Source organism: Vipera berus, assembly GCF_964194415.1.
Source record: "Vipera berus genome assembly, chromosome: 5".
Lineage (NCBI taxonomy): Eukaryota > Metazoa > Chordata > Lepidosauria > Squamata > Viperidae > Vipera > Vipera berus.
Window position 1 is genome coordinate 55,024,676 of NC_138207.1, and position 18,866 is coordinate 55,043,541.

Here is an 18,866-nt window from a genome sequence, read left to right on the forward strand (position 1 = left end):
TAATCCCCATTAAATCCACCATTAAATGGATTGCTGCATGTAGAGTTGAGCATACATTCGCCCATGTACAGGAAGAGCAAGCATGCATGATATCAGTCTCTCTGCAATTCATCTAAGCAATCATCCAAAAGTATGAAAGAGGGCATGTCATACCTACCATGACCATATATTCTCATTACATCTTTGGCTGGAGATAGAGTAACTGCAAGCAAAGAGAGGCTATGAATGCAGAGAAATTGGAGCAGCAAACTGGTTCCCATTCCTGCACCCACATGCCTAGTTTGCTTATAGGAGGAATTGGTGAAGAAATCTCTATTGGATAATATCACTGGCTCCATAGAAGAAAGTTGTTTTTTCAGAATTTCTGTGCAACATCAGAATTATTGCATACCCTTACTACTTTGGTGTTTTGATATCAATTCAAACAAAAGGATAATGTATATTTTGTTAAAATAGTGAGAGGTGGGAGAGAGAGGAAAGAGGAGGAAGAGAGAGAGAGGGAGGGAGGGAGAGAACTGTTATGAATGGAAATGTCTCTTTGAATAATAATAACATATTTTTTTTAAAAATTCATATACGAGGGGTTGTTGTAAAATAAGTAGCATGTGGTAACAGGCCAAAAGTGCAGTTTACAGATTGACGTCTTAAGGATTAAACTCCAAATTATTTCAAGAAAGACTATGAATCAAATTTGGATACTATGCAAATGTGTAAAGCTCCATGGATTTGCTTAGTTAGTATGGTGATTCACTCTCATAAAAATGGTCATTAAATCGGCTAACTTACAATTTTGACCTTGATTCTGGCTATAAATTGTAAATTGAGGACTACCTGTGTAGGAGTCATTTGAAAAGCATAATTTCTTTTGCCATCCTTAGTCTGATATCAGTTTTTAATTAACAGAAACTGTCTGAGGGTTGACATCCAGCCCACCAATTAAAATATCATCTTTTCTTCTCTTATCATTCTTCAGCAAGAAAAAAGACACCATTAGAATAATTGGCCAAATAGAAGAATTGAACTCGAGCCATCCTCAAAATAATTCATGCATAAAATAATGGAATCACTCAACAAGTTTATTTTTTAAAAGCATCTTGGGCCCTGTCATTTCATATTTGAAGAATCCTTGGTGTTGTCTCCAAATATCTGTAGTCTTATAGCTTTTGAAATGACCTATTCCTGTAAAAATGAAAAGATAACACTTACATAAACAACAACGTTTTATTTATTATCTAATTTACATAGCTTCCGATCTCACACAAAAAATGACCCGGAGTGCAGTGGTGGGATTCAGCCAGTTCGCACCACTTCGGCAGATCCAGTAGCTAATTTTTTGTTGCCCAGACCCAGAATGGACTTCTGGAAATGGCATCCACACAGAGAATTAGTTGTTCACATATTTGAATCCCACCACTGCCTGAGTGGCATACAAAACAAAACAACAAAACAGTTTCCCTTCTTTTTTTAAAAGAGTGTGGGCAAGTAAAATTTCTTTTAAATCAAGCTTGACTCTCCATAGAAAGGCTGAATTTTACTGGACAACAATATTGAAGTGGTTTTCCTGTTTATGTTTCTGGGATTTTTTTTTTTCAATTTTCAATTCTAGCCTGCAAATCAAGCATCCAAATCCAAGGGAATTTCACTCTTCCAAGCCATTGTGCTTAATTCTGAAGTCCAAATAGGTGCTGCAGCTTGCTGCATGCTTCTTGATTAATTCTGAAAGTCATAGGCAATGGCAAAAAATGACAGAGTCATCATCTGGTGGAATGTCTAAAACTTGTGAGCATCATCTGGACTTATATATTTTTTAACTTCTGTTACTCACCAGACAATGTCTATTCACTTTCATTTCTCATGTGTCTATTTCTCTTTTGTCTGTTTTAAAACATTTAAAATTCTAGCAAGAAAGTTGAGGAATGGGCCACCTTCCTATTTACATTGTGCTCAGAGCAACAGGTAAATTAATGTTTTCTTTTGAGTTACACCAAGAGTTTATGTTATTAAAGTACCATATTTAATGTTTCTGGAGAAAAAAAGACAAAACTGTTCATTTTCATTTGCCTTCCTTCTTTTCCAACCACATTCTAGTTCACAAGAAAACCACATAGGATTTTACTAGCAATTGTTGCCAAAAGCTTTAATAAGGCAATCAGATTAAAGAAGCCAGGTTTCAAATTTGTTATGTACAGAGGGGATGTCACACACAGATAAGCCACTATCACCACCAGGTGGCAGGGTGCCCTGTCAGGATTGGCAGGGCATCCTCTGGCGGGAAATCCAGATATTGGGATTGGTGCAATGTATACCTGGCTAGGTATATAAAAGGGTAGTTGCCTTTGTTCTCCCAGTCTCTGCTGAATCAATAAAGTGTGCTATGTGAACCCTGTTGTCCTGAATCGTCCATCTTGGCCATGCGGTCCAGAACTCACGATCTAACAAAATTATTAGCTCAAGAAATGTCACTTTTACAAGCAATATTGTAAATCTTTGATGTTGATAATGATAAGCCCATTCTTTTCTTATTTGCCTTCATTAAAGACAGGTTTACTTAAAGTTCTTCCCCTTTACTTAAGAATGTGAATCAATTTTCCTCCACCTATTCACTTTCACTAACACTTGCTTAATCTCCTTAATCTGCTGAATGTTGACAAGATAATATTTACATAATTCTTGATTTTTATTTGTGATCCAAGTCCAATTTTAAAAGACAGGATTACAACACATCAGCCATGTACTATATTTTTTAAAAAGATTTATACCCATCTTAAGCATCTCTGCTTAAGCAATAACTAAAAAACAATCAAAGGTAATAACTGTAACAATCATAAAAACAGTAAAACAATAAATTAAACTTATACAGAAAAGGCATGAACTAAATAATAATATAAGGAAAACACCAGATGGTTTATGCAGATCGTGGCTATTGTTAAAATTTAGCAACCTTCTTAAGTGTTATATGAAGTTTTGAGACAGCTTAACCTAATCATCAATGTCCCATGTTATTAACAATCATAAAACAGATTACTGGTATTTGCTATTAAGGGAAAACATTTGTTTCTTTTTTATTTATTTATAAATTATGTTTATATAAGTGCTGTGGGTGATGTTCAGTTTTAAAACAACATACAATGCAGTAAAAAGCAAAATAAAAAGTAAAAACCCAAGAACTAACATATTGAAGTATTAATCAATTTCTCTCCATGACACATACTGGGAAAGAGCTTCAATGAAAGGGCAGCTCACCTGGGACTATTGTAACCTTGCAACACACCTGTTGCATTGTTTGCACAGCAGCACCAGAACAGAAAAAGGCTTATTTGATCAACCTCTTGAATCGAAAGCCAGAATGACCCCTGCAGCAGAATGTTTAACAGCAAGAGCTCATAATATAATAATGTAATTTTATATCCCAAAGTAATGCCTCTTCACCTAGAAAAGACAATGTGGAAGTTTTCAATACAGCAAAATGCTTGAGGATTAAATGACAATGAATACAATACAACAAGCAAGTAGAGCCTCGCTATCTTTTGCATAACTTTCGGAATATATTTGCCACCCTAGATGAATGGAATATAAAGTGAATCTTATTTATGGGCATCTGAAGATTCAAAGAAAGAATATAGCCATTTATTTATTACACAGTTTACACACTGCCCATTTTTGTGGATCTCAAGTAAAGTAGTTTACAAAATAAGGAAATGTGTAAAATAAACAGGAGCAAGCAACAACTAATAATCTGCCTAAAAGAGAGCCTGCACACTACTTGCCCCCAAATGCTTGCAGAAACATGTCTTCAGCTGTTATGATAAACAATTGTTATGATTTATGTAAAGTATATAAAATTTGCTGCCTAAATTTTGAATCAGAAACAGAAAGTCAGAAGTCGGTCCAAATCTGTCCCAGCCTGTCTTGATGAATTGGATATTACCTCTGTCACCAAAATGGATGGCACTAAATATGAAGTAAGTGTTACATGTTTAATTTTATAGACACACATCCACTTTAATTACAAACCAGTTATATAATATTATGTGGCAAGGGGCAAAATATTAAGAAGTCAAGAAAATACCCTCTCCTAAGAAATTGGATTTCATTCTTCATTCTTTCTTCCATTAGTTACTCTTATATTCCCAGTAAGCATATTTAGTCGTTACTATTTTTTTAGAGGTTTTGGAGAGGGATGTACTTAAACAGACTTTCTTCCATGATAACTCTAGATCAGGGGTGTCAAACTCAATTTCATTGAGGGCCGCATCAGCATTGCGGTTGCTCTCAGGGGGCCAGGTGGGTAAGGCCAGGGTGGGCGTGGCCTACTGGGTAGGCGTGGCTAGAGTGCATATGGCCTACTGGTTGGGTGTGGCCAGCTCTACATCGTTCGCATCAAGGGTGCCTATGGGGGCCTGGGCAGGAGTGGGACAGATCTGAGGGTCTCTGGCAGAAGGAGGGTCTCTGGGCCAGGGCCAAGGCAGTGGGGGCCGTTCCCTCACTGTTTCCAGGATGGCTTCGCGGGCCACATGAAACCACTTCGCGGGCCTGATCTGGCCCCCGGGCCTTCTGTTTGACATGTCTGCTCTAGATATATATAATTTTTTTATTAAATACTTGAGGTGGCATGACAATAAAACAAGGACAGCATAATTGTTCTCTTTTCCTTCAACAATTCTTACTACTTATCTGAGATGGACCAAAATCATCAATTGGGTAGCATCCAATTGATCCAAAATCATCAATTGGGTAGCAGTTCAAAGTCCACACTTCTTAAAGTCCCCAGGGTTGAGAAACATTGTTTTCAGAAAATTTCCTGTCTCTTCTTTCACAGTATGCTCAATATTAACAGCATATCCTAGCTGTGCCATTGACTAATATCCCCTTAGTGATTAAGTATAGTTTTTTTTTACCCTTTTCTTCTTCAACAATTGTAACATATCAAAAGTAAATTAACGCTAAAGTGTCTGTTTATATTAATTCTTATCAGAAACTCTATCTCAGATTTTCAGCTATCATTGATAATAAATTACTATCAGTTAAAAGCTTTACAATCAGAGAATGAAAATAATTTTGTCACTGAGTATAGAACACAGCTGGGCTTCTCACAGCTGTGAGAAGCCCACCTGTGTTCTATACTCAATAAATGACTATCACTAACCATTCAGTGACTAATTATTTTCTTTGGGGTATAGGACATAGCAGCATCAGCTCACAAACAAAGGCCAAACTCAGATCCTACTCCTCAAGAAATCGAGAAAGAACGACATATTTATGAGTCTCCGGGAAAACTCCTATACCGCCTGGTGAGTTCAGAAACTGATCCTGGATATGTTGTCCATCAGAATTATATGAAATATTTATTAATATTTGATTATTTGCAGTAAGGGGAACAATTCCATCCTTCCGAGGTAGGTAAAATGAGGACCCAGCTTGTTGGGGGCAATAAGCTGACTTTGTAAAATGCCGCTTGGGGGGCCCCGAAAGCCCTAATAAGCAGGCATATACATAGAATGAAGGCTATTGCTAAGCACATTGATTTGTGCTTCTTAGATTGTAAGGCGCCCTGAGTCTTCGGAGAAGGGCGGGATGTAAATGGGATTTTTTAAAAAAAAATTTACAACCTACCTTCCTTCTTTCCTTCCTTCCTTCTTTCTTTCCTTCCGTCCTTTCCTCTTGCCAATTGTTACTTTATTTCTGCCTCTTTTTACGCTTATGAGGCTCCAAATATGGTTATGTTTGACAAAGGAGTTAGTATTAATGAATGAATGTTTAGTAATACAATGAAGTATGTAGATGTTTTGCTATTTGGTCAGAATATTTATACAAGATAAATGTGTATGGGATCTATGCATTAGCATGATAATGTTCAATAGTTATCTAAGCATTTTACCATTTACCATTTACCTTTTAAAATTATAACATTAGCTCTTGTTACTGTACTTAGTATATAGCTATATACCAATTGGCAGAGATGAGTCTTAATTTGGCTTTTCCCCCACATTATAACATATATATTTTAATCAGTGACCTCCATTTCTGAACTTCATTTCTGATCTAATAAGGAAGCAATAGGTACCTCACTGTTTTGCAGTGATTTTTATAGCTGACATTTATTTTTATCTTCTCAAATATTTTTGAGTAAAAAAATAATTAAATTATTGTTTTAGAGGCAACTGACAAATACTTCATTTGAAGAAAGGGAAGAAAAAGAGGAATATTATGCTTATCCATCAAGTATTTTAGCTGAGGTAAGCAGAATGGCTTGATCTCCCATGTCATCAATTAGGCAAGCCGTGGAGTAAGCACAATCCGGATGTTTGCATAAACAAATACAATCATTCATTTTTAACATGTTATTTATTTATACATTATTTATGTAATTATTTCCATGCTGCTTAAACAATTTACGAGGGTTATAAGCGATAAGTTATCATAAGCAATAAGCATCTGAAAACATCACAGAAATATAATCAACATAGAAACATCAAATTTCTAAGTTTTTGCCATCAGCAGTTTTAACTGCTGTCCTGAAGAGTATAAAGAAATGGGCCATTCTGACCTTAGGAGGTAAGCTGTTCCAAAGCAAGAGAATGATGTCCAAAAACATCTTTCATCAGGTCCTGCCCCTAACATTCAGGGTTGGGAGCCCATAACATTTCCCTCTCAATTTACATGTATTTGACAGGGACATTCTACCCTACTCTTCCCTAGTCTGAGCTGGCCAAAGACACTCTAGCAGGAGCCCAGGAGAAGCCTAAATTGTGTATCAAATCCTTCAAGAGACTAATATCCTTAAACATCCTGAATGTTTAAGAATTGGGTCTGCACCGTTAGTCATGGAACATTGCTAATTGGTGTATTAAGCTTAGTGTTTCGGCTCTGTCTTCAATTGGCTCACTAAATTGCAGAACGTTTAACCATCACCTCTTGTAAGCCAGTGTGGTCCAGCACACCATTGACAACATTCCATCCAAGACTAAAGTTGGAACTTCCTTGATGCAGAGGAACTAATTCCACCTTTATGGGATTTAGTCTGAGTCTGTTCAATCCCATCTAGTCCCTTACAGCTTGCAAGTCCATTTCATCTTCTGGTCAGCCTTGGGTAGAGAGATATAGGTAGAGATCATTAGCATACTAATGATAACATCAAACAGATTGAAAAAGATTAGGAGAAAAGCCTTCATCCTATATTATAATGCCCAAATCTCCAATTTCTCTTCCCCCATTGTCACCAATTAGAATAACCATGATAACACAATGCTCCATATCACTATCTTATAGATAGTCCAAAAGAAAGTCTTGATTAATTTTGCTGAGTGCAGCTAAGATCTAAAACGGGTGGGCAACCTTGGCTCTTTTATGACTTGTGGACTTCAACTCCCAGAATTCCTGAGCCAGCATGGCTCAGCTTGGAAACCTCTCCCTTTCCCCTCAGCATGGCTGGCTCAGGAATTCTGGGAGTTGAAGTCCACGAGTCATAAAAGAGCCAAGGTTGCCTACCCCTGATCTAAAAGAACAAAACCTTCCATTTTTTTATCTTTAGCGTGATTCCAGATAATTTAAGCATTACCTGCACCACACTAGGAAGGAAGCCAGAAATGAGAAAAAATAGGTTGATTCTACTGTACAAAATAATGTTGATTCTCTAGGGACTACTTTCAGAAAGAAAATTGATTTGAGCAGGGCAGGTGAAATGAGCCTATTTTCCCTTTTGCCATCTTTTTTGTCTTGATCAATTTGAACATATTCTAACATTTTCAGCAGTCCTAGTTACTGAGATTTTTATAGAAACTAAATTAACTACTCAGCAACAACTATTTTATTTTGCTTCACTACTAAGATACAGTTTTAGCTTTAGCCAGATAGAGTGTATCAATAGTGGAATCCAAATCTAGAAACTGTTAAGTTTAGCTGATGACATTTGTATACAAATAGTGTATAAGATAACATTTATTAATTGTTTATGTAATTTATTTTCAAAGCTGGATGAGGTGATTGATGAATCTAACACACTGGGAGAATATAGCATCTCAGAAAATGAAAAGTTCAGTAGCAGTAAAGAATATATGTCCATGAAAGATTTGTAAGTATACTAGCTACTAGATATTTCTCTGCTGAAACAAATATTTATGCATTTCTTTTACAATTTTTTTTCATGTGAGTAGCAAAGTCAAAGTCAACAATAAGTACAATACTTTAAAACTTTTCCTTATTGTGCATGTTGCAGGCAAGACCACCAGAGTTGGCTTCAAAACCAGAATGGCAATAGAAGGCAGAAATTCCAATCCTTTATTTGGCATTCCGTCTCTAGTAGTTCTATTAGAAGTGCTTGGCACCTGTTGTCCTCTATATGGACAATACCCTCTTTTTGGGTCTGGAACAACTGACAGGCCTGTTGTGGATGGCCAGTTAGGGGCAGCCCCTTCACCACTGCCCAATCACCTCTGCCAACTCACTGCTGCCAGGTCGTTGCAGGACAACTCAACATGGGCCTTTCACTGTGGGGAAAACTCACTGGGGGCACCCCAATGGAGAGCTGGGTGGGCAAGTGAGTGAGTGAGCAGGTGTGCACAGTAAACAGTGGTGGCAGCAGCATGGGATAGGAGAATGGGAAGCCCTCAGTTGCCACCACCATTATGTGCTCTGCCCACCCACTCGCCTGCCCACCCACCCAGCTCTCCTCACTCACTTGCTCACCTGACTGCTCACCCATCTGGGCAACCCAGCAAGTTGTCCCAGGTGCCTACAGCGAGTTGTCCCCACAGCAAATTGCCCATGTTGACTTATTCTGCAATGATTTGGCAGAATGAGTTGGCAGAGGCGACATAGTGGTAGTAAGTGGTGGTAAACCCAGCGCTGGTTGTCCCGAGTTGACCATGCAGAGGTGTCCCATTCTGGTCTTTTCTCCCTGAAAAAAAATGGTACAAAGCACTTCCTTCTGGGTTCTCTTCTTGTACCGAAATAAATCCCCCTCCCTACTCAGAAATTATTTGTGAATGATTTGCTCTTAGCATTCACCTGTTGGTTAACTGATCGTTGTGAATAATCAGGAGGGGAGAGAGAATGAGAATTCTGAAAACATGAGGGCTGGGGAGATAGGTCAAAGATTTAGAGGAGGATGAAGTTTAGGACTATAGGGGAAAACTACAGGGGTCATCTTAGGCTCCTGTGCTAGAGGTTCCTCTTGTCTGTTCTTTCTATTTTAAGTTAATCTTTATTGTATCAGAAAATGTACATTCAATCTGGCTGATATCCAACTTTATTTCCAAAGGACCATCAGCATGTAAACATTTGATTAATTGTATCACCTGAGTTCAAATTGGAGTAAGATTGGAAATCAGTACTAAAAATAAAATCTAACTTCAGATATTAATACTAGCAGTCAGAATGATGGTAATTATTACCAATAATTTTAATTGTATACTTATCACATATTAACTCATAAGTTTCTAAAGAAGTATACTGCCATTTTCTTTTTGTGCTGGTTACACACTTTGTTTTCTTTTGCTATATCTCTAAATGAACCAATTATAAATAATGCAGTGGCCATATTCAAATTCAAGTGGCCAAATCAGAGTTTAACATGGCCAAAACAGCTTAAGGCCCACACATTTCTTATTTTCAATTCTGATGCTACCAGTGGATTTCAGGTCAGCTTGTTTTAAACAATCTCTATTTAACACTGACTACATTTTGTTGATGAGAATGACATAGCAAGATGTGCCTCTCCAAAAACTGCTAATAAAAAATAGTTTTTCCCTTTGGTCAAATAAGAAGAGAAGTATGTGACCTTGATGTTTGCTGTAGTTCATTCTTACCTCATTGAATTATGGCCTAACATAGCATTTAAAATTTATTAATAACAATATTTGAAGTAATCTGGAACAAGACAATCCATTGTTTTGTTTTGCTGGTTTTGCTATAAGCAGTTAATACACTTTTAGGAAATTCCGCATTGGATAGTTTCCCCAAATTTTCTATAGACTAAACAAGGGTTCTCCATTCTGAAGCTCTTCAAAGGTAATGCAAGTACATTTCCAAGAGTTCCCAGCCAACATGGCAAAATTGTAGAAGATCTAATTCATTGTCAATATCTATTTGTTCCATTTTTTCAATTTGAGCTGATTTCAGTCTTCCAGCCTTAGCAAGCAGCATAGGGTATACAGCAGGGGTGTCAAGCTTGCAATGTCACATGACGTGTCACAACATATTGTGACCTTTTTGCCATTGGTGGCAATGGGGTGGGCGCAGTTTCTCTATGATGCATCTGGCCTGTGGGCTGGCAGTTTGACACCCCTGGTATACAGGAATCACTTTAGTGAGGTCTTAGAGGACAAACTGAGAACAGGTTTGCTGGGTGGCCTGGGGCCAGTCTCATTTTCTCAGCCTTAGGAAACATGCAATGGCAAACCACTTACAAAAATGTTGCCAAGAAAACTGCAGGGACTTGTCCAAGCAATTGCCAGGAGTCAACATTGACTTAAAGGCATAAATGACTGTTCAAAACATGGAATCACCCATGTTTATTTGAGCTATAAGAAGAAGCAAATAAAAAGCTGGATCACTAAATGTGTGAAATTCAGAAAGAATTATCCATTTTGGAAAAAAATTATAAGGCCAAACAGAAAGTAGAACAGCACAACATAAGTAAGTTTATTTCCAAACACTTCAGGGTCTTCAAAATGCAAAGTGTACTCAATGTAGTTTCAACATATGTCAAAAGACTGACTTTAGAAATCTATGACTCACGGCCATGAGGTCAGTGAATAAATTATCACATTTTCTTGCTAAATTTTACCTGAATTATCCTAAATTTGTTCTTAATTTTACATGATCTCCTTTCATTCAAGTGTTGCCCTTGATTTGATTGTGCAGAGGTAAGATTTTTGGGGATCTGATTGATGAACGTCTTTTAAGGTTAATATAATCTGCCCCTCAGAATTCCAGAAATGGTAGAAGATAAAATAAAACCAAAAGGTGCCAATAATCAATTAGTGACCCTTCCCCAAAATCAAATGGATGTACAAATGGCAGAAGACAGCCAACACCAACCAAAGCCATTACCAAGAATATTGGGGAAAACACCCAAACTCTTCTTTTTATCTGTGGTTCAATTGTCCATAATTCTCAGGTAAGAATGTCTTTTGAATACAGTCATTTCCTTCATTATTGTAAAATGCTGAGATCTAAAAGGAAATGTTTTGTTTAAATTGGAGATAAATACAACCTTGTCAAATCGTTCCAGTTCTAAATAGATAAAGATCGCACTGGTAGTTAATGAACAAAAATTTTAAGTTTGTTGTTCCATTATGTGAACCAGGAAGTAATGTTTAACTTTATCTCTCCATCATCTTATTGATTGAATTCACCAAAGCATAAATTTGTTCCTTTATTTGCATATTAAGCATAGATACAAGAGAAATGAAATGGTCCAATTTTTCCCCTCTAAAATAGTTTGATTTTGAAACTTCTGCTACCATTACTGGATGCCTTTTCTTTTGTTGTGACATATCTGTATTTGGTTTGACAGCATCCTGTACTCCTGCCCTAGCCAAGAGGAGAAAGCGATATTAATACTGTTTAAAATTTGGAAAGACAGAATTCTAAATAAAAATATAATTATATGGAAGAGGAGGCAGAAATTCAACTATATGCAAAATTAAAAAAATATTCGAATCTGTTTGCTGCAGATTTGAATCATATCTGGCTGAGTGTTTCCCAGCCCAGTCTAGAAAACTGTATAGCTTGCTATTGCTTACAGTGTATGTTTTCTATCTTAAGAATTAGCATGAATAACAATAGCTTGCAATGGTTTACATCCAACAGTCCTACATTCTGGATTTCATTCTCTCTTTCAGTAAAATCACAGATGAAAACCAGTTGGAGCAGGTGGATATTCTCCTTCCCCAGAATAATCTTAAATGCTACTTAACACTTGTAAAAGCTTCTGGATGCATATGGTAAAGTCTTTTATTTATATTTTATTAATTATTTACTGCATTTATTGTTTGAACTTCTGGAAAACAATCAGCTGAATTGTTTTGGGAGGTGGGGAATGGGTTAACTACTTACCTTCTTAAAAGAATCAGCTAACTAAATGATCAAATTACAGTTTTTCAACAAAGATTATGTTGAAGGGACTTTGATAAGACTCCTGCTGCCTTAACTAAATATATTGCTTTATCATAATTAATATGCTGTTAGGCCAAAATAAATGCATGGGTTATTTTTAGTACTGCCATCTTCTCATCACTGAATATTCTTTCATAAGAGACAGCTTCAACTAATTAATGTGCAGTTGGTTAACTATTAAAAGTAGCAAAGTCACTTTCAAAGTGAGTCCACACTGCTGTTTTTTGTCAGTATTATGGAAACAGTTTATGACTGCAATCTTCCAAGGTATTTTTCCCTCAGCTTCTCAACCATACATCACTGATATTCATTTGAGATCTCTTTTCCTGGAACAAAAACCCCCTAATTTAACTTTCAAATCCAGAAAAGGCCAATCATGTGCTCACCATCTGCTGGGATTGTTAACTCCATTAACAAAAGTCAATTAATTGGATTAGATAGTTCCAACACTATCAAAAATCTGTCAGATTTTTCCATAGACTTTTGCCAAAGGACTTTATAAAAATTCTTTTTAAAGTCATGAAGTAGCTCTTTTAATTTTAATTCTTTCTTAATTAATTCTTAACACTTTTAATTTGAGCAGCTATTTATAAGTTAATTTTGTGTCTCCAGCTACCATTTGATGAATCTTAGAAATCTATAATACATTTCACAGATCTTTCTAGCGATCAAAAATTAACTTGTAAAAACGTGGTGAGAAAAGTTGTTGAAGTGCAAAACAGCTTCGCTTTAAATTTTGAAAACAATACAATAGTAAACAGTGTTTGTATTTATATCTCCTAATGTCAGAATAGATACTAATAAAAGGAAATTGAAGTGTTTGCCTCAGGGAGAACATATGTATGAAGAGACCAAATTAGTGAACAAAGCTGTACAGTCCAGGTTTGCTTGAACTGCACAGTTGCTGTTGAGTATCTTATCATCAATATCAAAGCAAATTCAGTTGGCAGAAAATAATGCCAGAGGCCTCATGTAGGGTTAGTCATTATTCGCACAATAGACATCCAGGGTGAAATTTTAAAAAACAAATAGAAAACCTGGAAAGTTTTTAAAATTTTAAAATTCTACTGCCTTGGTAAACCACAAGGTGTCACACTTTGTCTACCACTATCTTTCTTCAAATAATGAAGACATTAAATAAAGCAACAAAGAAGTTTCTTCTTAACAACATTGCATTGCTTGCTTAACCTTGCATTGCAAGTAGAAGACTGTAGGAAAAAACAATATTAATAAAAGTATCAAGATCCTATAGCTTTAGCTTCTTATCATTCATAGACTGTCATGCTACTCCTGATTAATAACTAATAATTTTTGGGTCATTTATTTATTTGTTACATTTATTTGCTGCCCATCTTGCCACAGGGATCCTCTAGTCAGCTTACAAAAAGGAAGAAAATGAATGGAATGTAAACAGAACAGAAATAAGATAACAGAAAAATAAAATAAACAATGGAAAATAACGCAAGGAGAATGCATCAATATGATAACCAAAAAAGATGGACAGGTGGAGAGGAGAGCGGGGGGGGGGAGGTGGAGTCTGCCATCAGTCCAGCAGCCCCCTCCAGATTTCAGTTAATAACAAGATGAAATAGGAAATTTGATTAGGATAGCCAGCTTCTAGTGTCACATGTTTTACCTATTTTCTTTTCTTCTCAAAACAAATGGGAAATTGTACGTTTGGTATTGAAGGCTTGGACACTGAAGAATATCCCTTTCCCCACCCACTTTGTGGTGTTGACAGGCAAAGAGGCCTATCAGTATCAATGACTGGCCTATAATATCAGGGACTGGCAAAAGGAGGAAGGATACAAAAAAATAAAGTGGAAAGGAGATTAGCAATAGCCAAAGCTCTCCATTAGGATTGTGGTAGTTAACATAATGTGAATTAAGCACAGAAAAAGGAAGCTGTTATAAAGAAATTGAAAGTGACCCTGCGTTAATTTTCTTGGGTATAAAAAGTAGGAAAGAAAAAACACTGTCAGACGTTCAATCACTATTTCTCAGCCTCAGGAACTTTAAGATGCATGGACTTCAACTCCCAGAATTCCTCCAGCCAGCAGTTAATAACAAGATGTATATATGAAGATGTATATGTGTATATACATATAAATATAGCACTTGGTCTACCTCAAAGTGCTAATATGAGGTTTAATATCTGATATATAACATAAATCAATTTCTGGATCCATGTTGTTGTTGGTTGCGAAGTCGTGTCCGACCCATCGCAACCCAAATGGACAACGTTCCTCCAGGCCTTCCTGTCCTCTGGATCTATAATCATTTTAAATCTTCGCATAACAAATCTTCCATTTGTTCTTGGGCTGACAAACTTCTTTTGTTAACACATGCACACACACACACACACACACACACACGCACACACACACACATACACACAATAGCAAATGCTGCTCACAGTTCATTCATTGAGCAACTAGTTCTCTTTTCTGTTGCTACTTTTTGGAACCTTTTGAAGTATAGTGTGCTGCAAGATATTAAAGTCACAAGAGATTTTATATGACTGTATAAAAACTTGGTATTGAATATTTTAATATAGTAAGAGCCTTCCACTGCCCACTTGCAAACAATTTTACTTCTAATTAATTGCTCTTCCTGGTCCTAATAAATGAACAGCTCTCAAATTCATTCCATTTTCTAACATTTTAATGCCAGCCAGCCAGCTGTGCTGTGCAATGAAAATTCAGCATGATCAGATCCTACCAATTTTAGCAAACATTGCCAACAATAAGGGAATGCAGCCTTAAAACTGTGATCTATGATGGTGTTTTCTGTTCATTTCCAGATCAGGTTACATAAGAAGTCTAAAATGTCTTGTGTTTGTCCCTTTTCTAATTTACTGCAGCATTTCTCAGTGGAAAGACCCATGTCATTTAGGATGCATATTTCATCAGGGAGATTATATAGTGGCTGTGAATGATTTGAATATCAAAGATATGGATGAAATATTTTGGTTCATAAGTAGATCAAGAAAGAAGGTAAGACATAACAATTGAGGTAAAGCTTAGCACTAAGGAATAGAAAATTTTAATGGAAAATTATCACTAGATATTTTGCCCCACCTATCCGCTTATAAATTGCTAATCCACAATTAGAAATTTCCAGCCAGATGATAAGTGATCATGTATCATCCTTCACTCCCTATTCACCTCTCCGAATTGGTTTCATTAGCCATATGATCCCTTTTTAAACTTAAGCCTGACCTTAGAAATAAAGTGAAAATGAGCAAGCGTAGTAAAGACTAGAAGATGGGGGGCGGGGGGGAGTGTTTTTTTTGTTTTGGTCAAACTAGTTTCTTTCAATAACTTAAATCTTTTTAAATACCACCACTATTATCAGCAATGACACATCAACTGATTTTGTGAAATATTCAGAATATTCTAACTCCTGGTAAGGAGAATCAGCAAACTTAAATGGATTGTTATTTTTTTAAAACTAGAAATGCATCTCAAGCTGGCCTATGATTTGTTTCTATTTGTAGCAAGGAAAAAGCTAACATTCTTTTATATCCCCTGTCATCCTGCAAGTTGTAAGACAAATTTATCACTGCTTTAAAATCACGCTGACAGATGATTTCATTATTATGGTAGTGGTAATTCCTGGCTTTTCTTCATCTACTTCTCAGTGTCTAACATTAGAAATTATTCACTTCAGGACTTTGTTGCCAATAGATTTTTCATGGATTCCATCAAGATGCTAATGATACCCAACTTCATAAAACTGTCTGGCAAGAAAATTCATTGCTGCTGCAGGCCTAAATCATCTGAATTGTATACATTTCTCATATCCAGTGTTTATTATAGAAATTCATGCTGATTCGTAGTTTGGATTTGAACAATTGCTTATTATCTTACTAACACAAAATGTACAAGATAAACTGTAAGATATAATACTATAATCACTGTTCCTAATTCCACCCCCCCAAAAGGTAAAACTGACAATAAATCGACTCCCAGATTCAGAGATTTTGCATGTTCCAGGATGCAAATGTCCATAATGGCGTAAAAAGAACAGTGTAAGTATATCATAAAACTGTATCTTTTTCATGCACTTATCAATCAGCCAAGACACAATCATATTTAGTTTGTTGTGGTTTCACTAGCTTATTATCCTATCTGCAGAAGGAAATCAATAAAAAGATGAGCTCAGTAACAATTGTTCAGTTCACCCATCTGCCAATTTATCCCCACAAGATCATTCTCCTTTTCTGATCATTGTTTTTGATGACAATATTTTAAATGATTTAATAAAAATAATAATAATACAACCATGTTATATCATTACATAGTTTTCCAACTTCAAGAAGTTAACTCAGTGAAAATTTTCAGGGAATTTAAAAAATAAAAACAGAAACAACTTTGGGAAGATATGGTTTTGCTCTAATCTCATGGATGTAGCTTCCCAAGCCATCATTTATTTGATTATAAACATGTAGGAAGGATTCATCTTTTTTCCCCTTTATTTCTTCTGATTATAGGCACTAAAAGTTACAGGTGTCAAAACTGTTCAATCATTTCACTTTGTGATATAATATCAGGATATAATTTTCTTTTATTTTCTTCTCATTTTTCTCTTACAGAGTTCTTTCCATGTTATTTTCTGTTTGATAAGAGATTTGCCTCTATATATATCAGACTTTAGATCTCCTTGCAATCTTTGTGAATGAAATGATGATCCTGGTTATTACAAATCAATGAAACAAAATGAGTTGAAGAAGAAATGGAAAGTGAATGAACTTTGCAAATGGACATTAGGGAAATTGGAATTTTCTAAATGTAGTTATGATTTCTACTTATATTTCAATAATTAACTAAGTTGCTAACAACTAGTGGCAGTCAAAATATATTCATAAACAGTAGGATATCTTACCAAAGTTTAAACAAAGAACATGCTGTAGCTGCTAAGAGCATTATGATAGGGACTAAAATATAATATGAATTATGGCAGATGTGATACATATCAGCATCCAGTTTAAAATAGAAAGTTAGATTTCAATAATACCAGGCTGTGGTACTAAACTAAATTTACCTTTGATTGTATGATTAAATTCAGTAGAGTTTAAAAACAAGGATTGAAATGCACATTTGCTGACATTTCCTATAACAAGGGTCATCCTAGTTAGGGAAGTGTTTCTTCTCCAGAATAAACTAGTCATATCTTTTTATTTAATTATATTAAATTAGGTTCAAACAGAAATCCATTTCCATTGTGTAAAGCAGTCAGATATATTTGGATGTTACTGGAAAAAACATTAAAGTTCCATGTTGGTTCTGATAAGAAATCAATGTTTTGGAACAAAACGTATTTAAAAAATACAGAATAAACATATTTTGAAGATAATAATAACTTTTAACCATTTTGGAACTTTTAAAAAATTATGAAAATAGTACAATTAACTAGGTGGCAATATGAACAGCTAACTTACTTGTTGTGTTCCTTGTTGAAACATAATACCATAGCAGTGTCTGATATTAAGATTGAGTTAAGTGTATTGAAGACTTTATAAAAACAAAATCAATAATTCAATATGATCAAAATTTTAAAATATTAAATACATAAATTTAGACAATATGCAAAAAATATTGAATGGGGAACTTAAATATCCTATACTGCATGGTCTTTGATTCTAAGAAATGTTAAGTGTGATTCATTTTATTCATCTAATTGTTTCTCTGGTATATTGGACACTTCACCAGATGTTCAAAAACCATTGTTATCTTTTTATGCTACAGATAAATGTGAATCAGATTCTTGTAAGGAAATAAAAGTAAAAAGATCTCCATGTATTATTAATTATACTCCAAAAATATGGAATTATTTTAATATATGATGAGCTTTAGCTGAATTGTGCCTTAGTCTATTGCCAAAAAGGCAATTATGTATGTCAGGAAGAATTCACATGTATCCAGTTTTGAAAAGAAATATGATAGTTCTCAGCCTTTGAACTGGTTTTGTATTGATCATAATATAGGATCAAATAGTATGATTTGATATGGTATAGGATTAATTAATGTTTTAAAAACTGAATTGTAACTGTGTGTACATATCTATTTCTAGTTTGATATCAGACAGTGTATCTTGTATAATGGTTTTCTTTTATTTCTATTATTTACCTTTTTCTAGATCTGTTTTTCTGAGTTTCTTTTCCTTTTTAGTGTATATTGTTTAATTTTTTAGTACAGTATATAGCTTTTTTATTTCATAGTTTTAAATGAGAATTCAAAGTTTTGTTCTTACATGTCATTATTTATATTGTTTACAAAATAAAATTTATTTTTAAATAGAAATATAAATCTATGGCTAACTTTGTCTTCATCTTCCTTTTTACTGTTTTTCCCAAATTTGTAAGCTATGCTTTAGTATGAGAATTGCTTCATTTTAGCCAGAGAAGTTCATGATAAAATAACAGACAAATTGACACATGGTATTCCAAGTATTAATCTGAGAAGTCTTGATTTTTCAACCTGTGGTCTGAACGGGGACCAACATATCAGAACACACTGCATTAACAATCTGGGCAAAACTACTAATAGCAGAGCACTATTAGTAATGCATACCTAGAACTATAAGATATAGATAGCTAAATTCATTCTTTCACTGACTTTGTGGTCAGTGAGGATCCTGGAATGGGGGCAGAAGTATCTGTATGCCAATCAGTGTCCTCATGAACTGCATGTCCCAAGAACATTTCTGATTAATCCATCGGCTTGCCAAGATTATGTCAAGGT

The 18,866-nt window shown here is 35.3% G+C and overlaps 1 protein-coding gene across 2 annotated transcripts in view; it reads left to right on the forward strand.

The window, feature by feature from the left end:
* Window positions 1-18,654, forward strand: part of PLEKHS1 (pleckstrin homology domain containing S1) — a 38,649-nt gene extending 19,995 nt beyond the window's left edge. For both annotated transcript variants that reach the window (XM_081328855.1, XM_081328856.1), the window contains exons 7-16: window positions 1,902-1,956; window positions 3,867-3,962; window positions 5,181-5,291; window positions 6,156-6,236; window positions 7,971-8,071; window positions 10,928-11,119; window positions 11,847-11,948; window positions 14,984-15,116; window positions 16,067-16,153; window positions 16,718-18,654. In XM_081328855.1, the coding sequence (XP_081184981.1) occupies window positions 1,902-1,956; window positions 3,867-3,962; window positions 5,181-5,291; window positions 6,156-6,236; window positions 7,971-8,071; window positions 10,928-11,119; window positions 11,847-11,948; window positions 14,984-15,116; window positions 16,067-16,135 (940 nt within the window). In that variant the 3' untranslated portion in view covers window positions 16,136-16,153; window positions 16,718-18,654. The remainder of the gene's footprint in view (window positions 1-1,901; window positions 1,957-3,866; window positions 3,963-5,180; window positions 5,292-6,155; window positions 6,237-7,970; window positions 8,072-10,927; window positions 11,120-11,846; window positions 11,949-14,983; window positions 15,117-16,066; window positions 16,154-16,717) is intronic.
* The last annotated feature ends 212 nt before the right edge of the window (window positions 18,655-18,866 follow it).